Source organism: Calidris pugnax, unplaced genomic scaffold (assembly GCF_001431845.1).
Source record: "Calidris pugnax isolate Ruff unplaced genomic scaffold, ASM143184v1 scaffold95, whole genome shotgun sequence".
NCBI classification, from domain to species: Eukaryota; Metazoa; Chordata; class Aves; order Charadriiformes; family Scolopacidae; genus Calidris; species Calidris pugnax.
The window spans coordinates 14,690,404-14,704,794 of NW_015090885.1; the positions used below are offsets into that span (position 1 = coordinate 14,690,404).

Here is a 14,391-nt window from a genome sequence, read left to right on the forward strand (position 1 = left end):
CCGGGAGACCGGCGAGAGGCCGGCGGCTCCCCCAGCTCCGCGGCCGGCAGGGGCCACCGCCGGGGGAAGGGGGACGGCCCTTTCCCTCGCCGCCCTCCCCTCCGGAGTCCCCCGTCCCCCCGCCCCGGGACGCCTACCTGGCTGGGCGGCGGGCTCCGGCAGCCCGCAGGACCTCCTCCTCCCCCCGGCGGCGCGGCGGGGCCGCTTCCTCCCGCCGAGAGAGGCCCCGCTCCCCGCCGCTGCCCCCGACGGGGAGAGGCACCCCGGGGGGCCCTTCTCCGGCCGGGGGCGAGAGCCAGCCCCGCATGCGGCCTCAAGCGGCGCCTCTAGCCCGGCCTCTCCCCTCCCCCGGGCGGTCCCCGGCACCCTTCGCCCGTCTGCGGCATCAAGGGCATCCCAACGCACCCCGCAAGGCGGGCGGCGGCGCTTCAGCTTCTGCCGGGCTCATCCCCACCGGTAACCGGGTCCCCGGTACCGCCGGGATGTGAGTTGTTAGCAGGAAGTTCCCAGGAATCTCTGGGAAAGGGACTGGGACATCTCGTCTCGCCAGCTCTCAAGCCGAATTAAAATGGTATTCTCTTCCACGGGGAGCCTTGCCTCTACAAGCCTCCATCCCTCTGGAAGTTCAATTAATTCCTTGAAGACTTTCACCGAGAAACACGCTGATGCGTGGGAATAGCCAGCTCTGCCTTTTGAATACGTGGTAATTTACACCGAGCAGCAATGTTGTTGGCAGCTGCTGCCTGAAGGAGGTTTTAACACTGGAAGCGTGCACTGCCTCTACATGAGGTTTGCTGGGAGCTTTCCCGGCTGGAAAGAACACAAGAGCCCGCTGAGAAAATGTCTCAGGGCAGAAACACCAGCAAACTCGGGAACGAGCACTTTCGGCGTAACCCGGTCCTGTAGGTTCAGGCACCATCCACAAGACCCTCTCAGCCTGGGCGGCCGTTCACAGAGCCGGGTACCCTTTAAAAAGCGGGGACATTCACTTACCAGTGGTGTGTACAGCGGTTATTTTATCTTTAAATCATCCGAGGCCAAGAGGACAGAACTTGCCGCTTCTTATCAGGGCCGTCCAGGTTGTTGGCAGCTTCGGCCTTAGTCCCGGGCGGCGGTGGTTGAGATAAAGATGAAGATGAGGGCTTTTTTCAGCTGAGCCTTATCTGTAAGAGACAACGTAAAAAGGAAGCACATTGTGCGTTTTAGACGGAGATGTTACTTGCCTCGAGCCTGCTGAAATTCCTCCTCCAATTGTACCAAAGCCTTCCAGGGGGAGGAGAGATTCAGGCGAAGAAAGCCAAAAGCGCCGCTCCGTCTCCTCCCCCAGTACTGAGAGCGTCTCCTCTGACTGATTTCCAGCTTGGAGCCGCAGCCACTGTTCCTCCTCTTCCCTCCTCCTCCTCCTCCTCCTCCCCTCGGGGCCGGCGGTTCAACCGAGAGCCGGGGCCTTCCCCTTTCCGCGCCCGAGCCCGCAGAGCGGGGGGCAGCGAGCCGCCCCCCCCCCGCACCAGCCGTTCCCGCCTCGCTAACGCCGCCGCAGCTCGTTAACAAACTGCTTGTCACCTGGGAGGCGGGCGGGAAGCCAAGAGAACTGAAACCCACAGTGGTTATTTCAGGTGCGGGATTCTCCCTTTCTGAAGGAAGCCCCACCATGTGCGACCAACCCAGGGGAGAGTCATGGAGCTCCTGAAAAAAATCTTCTCTCAGCACAACAGCACCTTCTCTCCACTCTCTCACCTCTTCTGTCTTTACCCTTCACTTCAGTATTACAGGTACAAAACCAATTAAAAAAAAAAAAAATCATTAAGGTTGCACAATGGAGAAGTGAGAAGTTAGGAAATACCAGAAGATGGATTATGTGACTTCACAGAATCACAGAATCTTCTAGGTTGGAAGGGACCTTAAAGGTCATCTTGTCCAACCGTCAACCTAACTGACAAAAATAGACACCCACACAACAAACAAGGAGCATCATCACTAAACCATACCTCCCAGCACTACATCAACCCGTCTTTTGAACACCTCCAGGGATGGTGCCTCAACCACCTCCCTGGGCAGCCCATTCCAATGTCTGATAACTCTTTCAGTGAAAAAATTTTTCCTAATATCCAGCCTGAACCTACCCTGGCGCAACTTGAGGCCATTTCCTCTTGTCCTGTTGCCTGTGACTTGAGAAAAGAGACCGACCCCCATCTCTCTACACCCTCCTTTCAGGTAGTTGTAGAGAGCAATAAGGTCTCCCCTGTCTCCTTCCTCATACATTTCATGACAGTCTTAAATTATGTAGTCCAGTATTATTTTGTTCTGGCCTTTGTTTAGGACACAGGATGGCCTTTACTCTCGGGATGTGCCAGATTTGTGCAGAACAAGATGCTGGGACTATTCACCACAGAGAGGCGTAGGAAACCTTGAGGAAATGGATCCTATTCCTGCCTCTGTTCCAGACAGGATGCGTGCGCTGCAGCTGCATCTTTTGTTCATGAGTTCATGGGCGTGAGCTAATTTCACACCAGCTAACCTGGGTATCGGCAACGGGCGAGCATGGATCTTTGGGCAGGCTGAAAAATATAGGGATTAAGAACATGAACGTGCTATTAGCAGAGCTGAAAACTCTGAGGACTCCAACGCCTGTTAGTTGGACTCAGGCCAACTCGAGTTACCAACACACCTCTGAAGCTAGTTAGACATGCAACGTTCCTGTGGTGATACTACATCATGACTTGGAAGAAGTCATTTGACTTCACAGCCCGCTGTAAATCACGTGGTTGTCCATTTTCTGGGAGTCTTGCACAAGGCATCTAACTCTAGGAAGAGCTGAGCACTCACACTTGCAGACAAAGTCTGTAGCAGACGTAGTGCTGTGAAGAGAGGACCTGGTGCTCACAGTGTTATTCCCTTGCATTAAAGGCAGCACGTGTAAGAAATACAAAGAATTGCATCTAAAATACCTGAATACATCTCTACCTGAAATAAACTGCAAAATGCCAAATTCTAGCTACATTGGTCAAATAATGTAATAATCTAATCTGTAATAATGTAATTTCACTTCGGTTTCTTCTGGCAACTGTAACTGTCCAAGACCAGAAACAAAATGAAAGCCGGCGTTTGTTGTCACCTAAATACATTAAACTAAATTCAAGGATTCAAACAGCAATTAATAGAACAATTAATAGAGTGCAAAAAAGATTTAGTTCCTAGCTGTTTTCAAAACTGATCTCTACAAGCAAGAAGGTAATAAATCGACTGCAACACCAATGAATTTATTTGGCAGAAAGCATCAGGAATCACTTCTCTGGGATATATTTTATTGCACACAAATAGTACTAGCAATAATTGGAGTATCCTTCAAAATGCTTTGGAAAAGGATGACTAGCAGGAAGTCAAAAGAATGCTTCTGCAAGCAAAAACAATGCATGAGACCAAAAAGTCAACAGATTATTTTTTTTTCCTATTTCAGTTCAAAACCAGCTCTCCTGAGACATAAACCTCTCCCCAAACCAACATAAAAGCCACAGAAGCCTTTAAATGCAAAGTAATGACTAAAATAAATCCAAATAAAAGGAACTTTTATTTAACTGTGAGGAGAATCTATGTAACTCCTGAGTCACTACTAAACTAACAAAATGTTGTAGCCAGGTTGTACCCCAGCTTGTAAAACCAGAGAAAAACAATGCAAAAAATTACAGGAAATGGAAGGAAAAAAAAATGTTGAACACGGGAAAAGCAAAACTGTGGAGAACATGGAATAAACAGAATGGAAAGTTGCAGCATCATGAAAGTGATTTCCTCCCCGGCAATCCAACAAGCAACATGACTAATTAGACTCTGTGTATGCAATGCACCAGTCTATCGCACACCTCTGGTCCTAGAATTCAAATGCAAACAGAACTGACCCCCTATATGAATTACTTCAGGAGATGAATGCATTTATAGAAATACAGACTGTCACAACATACTTTTCTACTTGTTTTCTAGCTTTACTACCTACCCTCATGGTCTGACCCTAACCTTCTTTATGCCCCACCAGGAGAACAGCCCCGAGTCCCGTACATCCAAAAATCTCTGCTTCTGACTTCCAAAACCTGTCTCAGCACAACTCTGTCTTGTGGAGTTTCTCTCATTCCCCTTGCCCCAGATGCTCAGCAGCTGCTCTCCACTGCACTGTCCACTCCAGCTGTAGTAAGCGCCAGTCCTCACGGAGTGTGTTTAGTCACTGATTTGTGGTCACATGCTATTTCTTCCAGAGACTCTTTGCCAGGAGACAACTTGCTAAAGCCTATCCCAGGAGCTTTAAGGAATATGGTTAGTTGCTGGAGGATCTCTCATCAGAACCCACAGCATTGGTCATGAGTTCACAGCACACAACCCCCACCTAGTTTGAGGTCACTTTTTCAAGACCTGGTCAACAAAAGAGCTACATTAGGCTGCTCTCATGGTCCCTAGGGACCCCTTTTTCTGGGAAGTGCACAGAGTGCTTTCTTCTGCCCTGGGCTGTGCAGTGCTCCCGGACTCTGTCTGGGAGAGAGGATACAAGCAAACAAAACATATGACAGCAAGAAACATCACAAAGGTAACCCAGGTGGGCTGAGGCAACCCCCCTGCGAGACAATCCAATGCAATCTGAAGTGGTGAGCACGTAACAAAGTGCCATTTGCCAACCAAAATGAAGCCCTCAAGGCATGGTATCTATACGTAAGAGCATCTATAAACTCACAAAGAAATAGATTTTCCAATAAGCTCTAAACATCCTTGTGCTCACTAGGCATGTGCAGGGGAAGAAATAGGTCAAAACACACCCACTTGAAGAGCACTGCAAGCAAAACAACAGGAAGGAGAAGGGGAAAGGGTTTCAAAAATTATGGAATAACATGTCCTGAGCACCTAGCAGTTTTCACCAGGTCAGGAACAACATTAAACCACAGATTTCTCCCTTCCACTGCGGCAAATAAGGGCATGGACTACGCCAAGTGATGAAGTGAAGACGTTTAATGTTTTATTTTTACAGCATATATAGTTTCTCTCTTTTTATCACGCACTGAGTTCTCTACACAGATAGGTTGTGGGGCCTGTCCACACGCCATTGTGAGTAATACAATTGGCTACATAGAAGTGTTCATACACCCAGGCCAATTAATCATTATTATTTGTTTTGGTATATTGTTATCTATTTTTCTAGTTTGAGATCTATATTGTTGTCTTCACATTACCATACAAGGACATTGTTTACTGTTTTCAAGGCTTCTGCCCCATCACTGCAAGAACACCTGCCGAGCTCTCGCTCAGCAGCGCGTCTCCACAATTCCTCACTCCCCACATTCCACTTGTTGCCTTATTTCCATTAAACTATACCGTCACGTGGAACTCAAGTTTCCTGCTTGTCCCCTCCATCCTTCTGTGTTGCCAAAATACTGGCATGTCTCCATCTCTACATGCACCCAATGATAACCCAAACTGAAGCTTCACAGCACTGAAAGCAGCCCTTCCCTCAGAGAAAGAGGGCAAGAGCTGATGCTTCCTCCCCTGGCAGGAGACAAACCTCTCAAGAGCCATGTCTCCCACCCATCTGCTGGGGACATGGCAGTCACCTTCCCACCCTGTAGCTCACGGACACACAGTGGACTGCTGTTCACAGAGGAAGCTGGCAACAGGGGAAGATTGCGAGAAGGAGAGAGGTGAGGTGGTGCACAGGAAGGGGAAACCAGACGAGGGGTGGTGGGGCAGTGAGAGACCCTCATTTGTAGGCAGCTGCTAGGTCACAGCCCTGGTGCCCAATGCAGAAGGGCTCTGAGCTCAGAGACAATAAGAAGTCCCTTAGCCTGTGGCTCTGGGTCCCTACTCACTTGGCTTTGTGTGCTCAGCTGACTGACAGAAGCTGCTTTTGGGAGATGAAACATCTGTCCTTTTACAATAGCTCTGTCATTCCCATGGTACCATGCCAGGACTCACTGCTCCCTGTCTCCTTTCCAAGGAGAGGCCAGCGTGTGAGATGCCTTTGCCATTTTAAGCACAGCTTAATGCCCAGTGTCTTTCTCTGTGCATTTAATTAAAAAGACTTCCCTCTTTGTCCCTCTGGCTTCCCATTGCACAGCCTATCATTCTGTGCTTCCAGATTCCCAAGTTTCTGTCCTGTGTCCTTCTGGCTTCATCTGTACAGCCAAGACATTGTTTACAAGTGCTAAGGCAGCTGCTGCAGTTCTCAGATATATAACCTTGCCACTTCAAAGTTTGGCCCGCTTCTTTGGTCACTGAGAACTGGCCTGGATGCCTTTACTGTTTTGCAGGAGCCAAAAATCTGGGAACAGAAGCACGGTTTTTCCTCTGGGTACTCTTCAGATTGAGTCTGTGCTTGCAAATGTGATGTAGCAAGACAGGACACGAAACAGCACTATAGAAGTGATACAAATAGCTATGATTACACACTGGTAGAAGAAGGAGGTTTTGAAGGCTAAGTGAGCCAGTGTAAGTCAGGAACTGCATGACAGAAGCCGTTAGGAGCCTTGTCATACCTGAACAGCAGGCTAATTTCAATGAGAGACAGACACAGTCTGAGAAGCAGAAGAAAGAGTGCTTTGCATGTTTCTTACCGTTAAGAGCTCAAGCTGCACTCAAAGTCTTGGATGCAGGTACAACAGCTGGGAAAATTTTAAATGCCTTTTCTTCCCATGACTGATTTATGCGCTTACAACTTCTGCCAGGTAAGGACCGTTGCTACTGGCCAGACAAGCACTTGCAGCAGGTCAGAAGACTCAGTAGGTACCCACAGGGAATAGGGCTGGCAGCACAGGAGAGGGAATCCTTCCTTCACGGCACTCCAGGCTGAACAGAGCAGCCCTACAGCAGAAAAGGCCTGCGTGGTCTCTGCAACTTGGGAGAGCAATAGCTCACCGAGGGGACTTTTCTTTTTTTCTGCTCCACTCCTATTCCAAACAGGAGCCAGATCTGATCCATGTGAATATGATCAACAGGCCAATATCCAACATATATGCAACCTTAGTACAATACTCCCTCTATTCTTGTGTTTAGCCTTTTCATCCAGACAAGTAGAAAACATCAATAGACCTTTGCAATTTATTAAAAAATAAGCCACCTGTCATTTAACTCATCATTTAATTCATCATGAAATTCCCCATTGTACATGAACAGGAAGCTCCACTTCCAGCAACCCAGATCACCTGCTCACAGCCTTTGTTTTTTGGGAGGCGGTTGTTTTTTATTTGGACACCTCATTGAAACCTGGCCTTTGTTGTCTGCAGCTAAAATATAATGGTGCAAGAAGAGGTCTGCCACTGAAATGTTATTATAGAAACACTACTGGGAATTGTGCCATGGTCAACTTTAACTTCCCAGATACTGTTTGGGAAACAAATGCTTCTAATAATAAACTTGGGCCCAGCTAGCTCTCTGTGTGATAGCTGCTGGGTTTCTTCTCAGTAGTCACTGAGACAAAAAAAGACATCCCCAACTTAGTAAGTAACGAAGACTCTCAAAAAAATAAAGCTGGTCATATGAAATAGCACTGGGCTGAGTACTCAGCAACTTTTTCCATTTACATTGAACAGAATAACAAACAGAAGTAGGTTGGCAATTAAATTTTTCAAGTTCTGTCAAATTAAGGAAACTCCTTTGTGAATTTACCTCAACTGAAGAGTTGAAAGACTTGAATGTGGAGGGAGATTGAAATGTATCTAGATCAAAGGTATAAAAACTATCCCATGCATATATTCTAAGCAAGAAAAAAATATTTTTGGGAAGCACTCTAGGACTGAGTAAGTGAAAAAAACACCACTAAAGGAAGTTTCTTAGGAACCACAAACAGCAAACAATCCTGGTCAGCAGAGATAGCTATGATGTAAATAAAGATAGAGATACACAGGATTAAGGTTAAATGAGCTAGGACATACAAAAGACAACTGAAATAAACAACAAATAAATCTTCAGCCCTTCACATAAAAAGGAGAACATGCCTTAGATAAGACACTATTTCTTTACTAGAGGTAGGGAAGCACTGATGCACTCAGTGCACTCTGATGCACCAGAGTACAACACTCTGGTATTTCCCCCAGAATACAGTATACAATTTGGGCTGACACTTGAGGAGAAAACAGTTCTGGAGAAGATGCAGAGAAGGGCGGGCTACACAGAGTATGGACAGCCTGTCCTGCAAGAGCAGCTAGACAATGCTGGCACAAGAACAAAGGAATACAAACTGGCTGCAAGTTTAACAAATTCCTTGCCATAGGAGAAACCTGGAGATGACTTGGTGCCCTTGCTCTGCTTTGTGGCCCTCTGTCTGCGGCACATCATCCTTTGGGTCCTTAGCCTATTCCTACAAGCCTCAAGTTTGTTGTAAAACATTGGAAAGGATCTCAAAAACAAACAACACAAATTGGTGGTGCATAAAGCAAATGTTTTATGGACATTTTTGAACAAGAAACTCACCATGCAATAGTACTACTCTTTTGGTGCAAAATCTCTCCTGCTCTTCACATCCACTCCCACGAAGAACTCCACTCCGTTAACATCACCCTCATCAACCTTTGCTTTCACTCTTGCTAGAGAAAACATCCCCTCCTTCTTAGGAATGCCCTTGTACGTAGCTTTTTGGGGAACTTCCCCTTCTAAAAGGGCATAGACATATCACTTCTAGCCATTTCTCACTTTGTGGGATAAAGCCTACCAGCAGGAAGCAGACCCTGGGGCTCATCTCCTTTCTTGCACCTATAAAACCCAAGACAGTTGCCCTTCTAGGGACTTAAATGCCCACATGGCTGTTACATGTAGTTGCCTACAGTAGTGGGAGGACCGAATGTGATGACATCAGTGGTCTTGGTGGGCCTGGTGAGCACTTGTTAACACAGTGAGAAATTACAGAGGGAAATTACGGGAAGTCATAAGGATAAGGATGTGAGGTTTGGGTGACACACACACACACACTCCCCAAAGCAGAAGGGTGAGGGGGGGCAAGAAGCCCTGCTCATTTTCTGCTAATTGGCATAAATAACTGAAACAGGTACCTGTGCTCTCAGCAGATGAGACTCAGGACACCTCTCCTCCTATCTCCGTCTCCGTGTTACTTCCGTCCATGCTCTGGATCTGTGTTATAAGCAGGAAAATTATTATGATCCACTTGAAAGTAATGAAAACCAGAAATTTACAGCAGTTCAGTATAAAGAAGTGGTATCCTCAATCCAGGCTTTCAGTGGTGCTTACCCAAATTGTGCTGTACAAATGATTCAAACCAGCATTTATAGCTCAGAGGAGTTTAGCCTGTTCAGTCAGGTGTCCCTGGGTAAAGGCTAAACACACCAGCAGCAGCTTTTAGGCAGCTCAGACAGTCCCTTCCCCCTGCCCTAACCTTGGCACAGGCTTGAACTACACTCTACCAACCTGCAGCCTGCTGCTGCAGGCATATTTAACCTTGATCCTTAGCTAAATGTGGGCTCTTCCAGCAGTAGAGGTGAATCCAGAACACATGGAGCTACCGGTTTGGAAAGCACAACAATAGCATCAGAAGCGAGACCGCTGTTACCAAGAGTCATCTTCAACTAACAGAGGGGTGCAGCAAGCAGCTCTCTTCCCTGGCAGCTGGCTCTGCAGGGAGCACAGGGACAGGTTACTTCTTCAGTGCCTATTTTAGGAGATACCTTGGAAGCAGCCCCACCAGCATATATTTAGTATGGCTCCAGCACAACAGTGCCACAGAGGTTTCACAGCCCTGTTACAGAAATCATCATTGCTACTTGGTTTTCTTTAGTTGCAAATGAGATTCAGAAAGCAGATATATTTATTTGCCTCAACGTACTGTTGAAGTGGGTGAAAACTCATCAGTGTGAGATTCTCCTCGCATAATGGGCATCATTTTAAGCCTTATGGGCTTTCACCTCTCTCTCTCTCTCTCTCTTCCCTTAAAAGCATGGAAGGGCTAAGTCAGAATACTACAGACACACACAAAAAAAGAGCTTTTTGCACCTGGTCGGTGTTTCTAGTGTCCTAGCTGAGAAGGGGCTGCAAACTCGCACCTTCTCTTACAGAAGTATGACCAGAATTAATTAACTTTCAGTTATGTTGCTCTTTCCCTGGCACAGCTGATGTTTGTGTCATTGCTTGTGCTTTTGAGCTGGTCATTGAACTTGGCATGACCATGTGGAAGTGTCTGTTATTTCCAGCAAGCACAAGTGAAGCCCAGCTGTCTCTGTAACACAAGCAGTGAACCAGATACTGTCCTTCACTTATTCTTGTATAAACCCAGATTACATGTCACTGAAACAACTTTTGATTTAAATCAAGACAGTGAAGAGCAGAATCCTATTGCCTATTTTAACAAACACTTTCTATTTTCCCTTCCCCAGAGAAGTATTTTTTTTTCCTTCCTTTTCTATTTTATTAATTGGAAAGCTCAGTTTTCCAAAAGGCCTTTTCACTTTCTTGTGAATATAAATGAACCAGAGCCAATTCTTGCTCTGCAGCCATATAGGAAGAGTGAATAGCTAATTACATAATTAAATTACCTGGAACAGACAGCCTCATTTTGCCAGTACAGCCAACAGTCCCATGAGCTAGAGCTACTTGGGTAACACAGTATCTGAGATGGTCAGAAGTCTCTATTCAAATCAACTTTAATGTACATATGTAATTGGTTTTGGTTTTGGGGTTTTTTTGTTTGTTTGTTTGTTTGTTTTTTTCCAAAATAATTCTCCTTAAATAGCTCTGTTAAGGATTTCCTAATACAGTGCTTGGTAGGAGCTGCTAGGAAGTAGCCTTGTATCCCCACAGCAAACAAAGACAATCTTGATGTACTGTTGCCTTTAAGTTTTGCTTAGACATAGAGTTAGAGCTGAATTGAGAAACCAGAGGATGCTTTATGAAGTGAACAGTTACCTTTAGGTGACAAAGATTGATCTAAAACCAACAGAAGGGTCCACATTCTGCAGGTGGATACATTCTTGTAACTCCTCTCATGTTATTATGTCATGAACATGTGAAACAAACATGACAATATCCCCAGTGCTACAGTGCTACTGTTGCTGGCAAGCAATCATGAACAGTCATTTACAATAGAGAACAACAGAGAAACAATGACAGAAAATTTGAGACCAGAATAGGAAACGTTGATACTGCAAGTCAAAAGGTCCACTTTATTGGAAAGAAGGATCCTGTGACCTTTCCATAAGAGGCAAATAGCAGAGGATGCTGACAGTTGTAGTAGTTACATGTTCTTCGTCTCTTAACAGAAGCAGAGGTCACTTTTGCAGAAGTCACATCAAGGACTACAAAAGTATTTTCAGAAAGAAGAGGACTCATAAGACTTTACCTTTTCCAGACAGAGCTTCTTTGCCTTTACTCTTTCCAGCATTTTCAGTTTTATTCTCTAACCTGAGGCCATTCTTCTGAAAGCAATTCTTCTGCTACTGTGTCCGCTGGTGAAGAGACACAGTGTTTCAGCATGTGTGGCAGGTAACACAGCCTGTTTTCTGAACAGGTTTTCTTCCCTCTAAAATGCCTGCAAAGTGGGTGATTACTAGAACTTTCATACCAACTCAACTATCACTTGTCACTAGAGCTCACCTGATACTTTTAGAGCACTCTCTTCAAATTTATCAAAGTGTCTTTCAGTGTTGAGAAGCTTCTGCAAAATAAATGCAACTGAATGCTGTAACATATCACTCTCCGAGTGGAAACTTTTTGCTTTCCAAGAATAAAAAAGTAAAAAAGTCACTTTGTTTCCCCTCTTCAGAACGCATTCAGTTGTGTAGTGAACAAAGACACCCAAACTGCTGCCGCATAAAAAATGACATATCTTGATTTTTCAGGTTTTTCAGACCAGTAAGCAAACACAGACAAAGAATACTAGGCCACATGAAGGGAAAGGAAAGGGGTGGCTTAAAAACAAACACAAAATGTTGAAAAGGTTTTTTGAGATTGCACAGGTTTAGTTTATTTCTTCAACAAATATTACCTGTTTTTTTGAAAATAATTTCTACCTATGTCCAAAGTGTCTGGAAAAAAGAGAGCTGGAGCCAGCATCGTGATTCAGTTCAGGCACATCGTGGTCCACATCTGTCTTTGATTTCTGGGATCTCTGGGTCCTGTGGACAGCTGTCAGATGACTCCTAAGCATTTCAGAGCTTAGGAGTAAAAAGACCAGGGCAAGCTGTACCTATGAAACCGAGGAAGGGGATCAGTTTTGTTTTAAACCAGTGCAGGTCTGATGTCACCGTGAGACACCAAGAGGCAGAAATTCTGTGAGAAGATTCGTATTAGTTGCGTCTGACCCTGTAGCTGGTCACTGCTGGTGATGTTCCTAGGATGTTCAGCCATCATTATGCAGACTGCTTGTTTTCCTTATCTACAATTACAGTTGTTAGTGAACTTTCAAGGAATACATTTTAAATCAAAGACAAGAGGCACTTTTCCCTTGGGATCCTGCTTGAACTCTTGCTGGTTTACTCAATGAGCTCAGAAGTTCCACAGACAGACTTTGGGTAGCGCTTCTGGCGTCTTGGCCTGCAAACAGCCTCCTAAGCAGATTTGTTTGTTTGTTTCTTTTGGCTTTTTTGGGGTTGTTTTTTTTTGTTCCAAAGTCAGGAGTATCAGGAGCCCTACAGAACCCGGCAGCCCTCTTGGGAGGAGAGGACTGTCCGTGATTTTTAGATGCCTTGCCCCAGTGGTCTAGAAACCAGAGAATTGCAGATGCTCCCCTCCCTCTCTTACCATCCCACTATGTGGGCTGAAAGGGAACAAACAAGCCCTAGATTTTGTGGCAAACCCAGGGTCTTTTGAAATTGGAAGCCTGCACTTTCTCAACCTTTCTCAGTCCAAATTTGTTGAAATTAGCAAGCCAACATTTTTCACATTGCTGTTCTGTCGAGCTTGGCCATTATCTTTCATTGCATTTTGGAATGAACACAGAATTGCTGATTTTCAAAGTCATCCACAATGTGAATATACTGTTCTCTCTTCCTGCTTCTGGTTTGAGAAGTGTCAGATTTGTGTCTTTGGAAAGACAGACAGGCAAATACAAGTTTGAACAAGAGGTAACTACTAACTGTCTGCAGATAATACAGTGGCTAGTTTGAAGAGGAAAAGCCCCTGACAGGATAAAAACTATGCATTTCCAAAGAAGGCTCTAACGTTTACCATGGAAATAGAAGATTTAAAAGGGAAAAAAAAAATTAAAATGACAGTGAAAAAAATCATATATGGAGATTTGCAAAAGAATATCTAGTATGACCACTGTTGCAGCTGGTTTCACCTAACAACTTCAGCACTTTTTACGGGATCAGTTTTACTGAGAAAGTTGAAGACGCAATGTTTGGCTGTTGAGCTGATAAAAATGAGAAACACCAGCTTTCTCTAACCAACAGGAGAAAAAAAAAAAAAGAGAGAAAAGAGAGAAAAGAGAGAAAAGAGAGAAAAGAGAGAAAAGAGAGAAAAGAGAGAAAAGAGAGAAAAGAGAGAAAAGAGAGAGAGAAAAGAGAGAAAAGAAAGAGAGAAAAGAGAGAAAAGAGAGAGAGAAAAGAGAGAGAGAAAAGAGAGAAAAGAAAGAGAGAAAAGAGAGAAAAAAAAGAGAGAAAAGAAAAACACCCCATAACTTTGACTAGGAAATAATTTCTTAAACTCAAATACCATAAACCAGAATTCAACAGAGAGCCTGCATCAAATTATTTTATCTACCAGCATCTTTAAGATGAAGTGTATCCACAATCCTCAGAGGCAATAAAGAGACAGCCAAGCTGATTTAAATACTGGGCAAACAAACAGAATGCAGATCTGACCATCCTGATGTTTGTCTGTGGTCTAAAACTATTCTACTCCCACACATGTTTAAATTATATACTATGAACTTTAAACAACCATTTTTAACTCCATCAAAGCAAAAAAATAAAGGATGAAAGATGCTGCACTTTGGAGTAAGCAAGCACTCATTTGATTAGCGCATCTGATAGTTATGCCTGCTGAAAAGGAACAGAAAATGCAATTGCCAATATATAAAAAGAGAAATAAACGATGATTGGTACCCAGTCCATGGACCTTTCTTTGCCCTCCTTTCCCCCCCTCCCCCCCACCCAGATGACAAAGCAATTCTGATTGTTATTAGTTCTTACTTTCAGCTAAACAAGCTACTTTTTTTGGCAAAATTGGTACAGGTTTCTTTCACTGAATTTCACTGAATTTCTAGAGTTGGAAGGGACCATAGAGATCATCTAGTCCAACTCCCCTGCTGAAGCAGGATTGCCTAGAGCTAGAGCATGTTACTCAGGACTGCATCCAGGCGGGTTTTGAAAATCTCCAAAGAAGGGGACTCCACAACCTCCCTGGGCAGCCTGTTCCAGGGTTCCGTCACCCTCACCGTGAAGAAGTTTCTCCTCATATTTGAGTGGAACCTCTTAT

At 44.9% G+C, this 14,391-nt stretch overlaps 1 protein-coding gene across 4 annotated transcripts in view; it reads right to left on the reverse strand.

Annotated features, from left to right (window-relative positions):
• Positions 1–1,371, reverse strand: part of ST3GAL6 (ST3 beta-galactoside alpha-2,3-sialyltransferase 6) — a 47,824-nt gene extending 46,453 nt beyond the window's left edge. Inside the window, exon 1 of one of the 4 annotated variants that reach the window (XM_014947210.1) lies at positions 994–1,371. Coding sequence is in view for 1 of the 4 variants with exons in the window: in XM_014947206.1 (XP_014802692.1) it covers positions 406–448 (43 nt within the window). In the remaining 3 variants the exon portion in view is untranslated. Of the gene's footprint in view, positions 1–137; positions 236–405; positions 464–993 lie in introns of those variants that run through there. The other 3 variants (XM_014947214.1, XM_014947206.1, XM_014947215.1) reach the window with 3 other exon arrangements.
• Between the last annotated feature and the right edge of the window lie 13,020 nt (positions 1,372–14,391).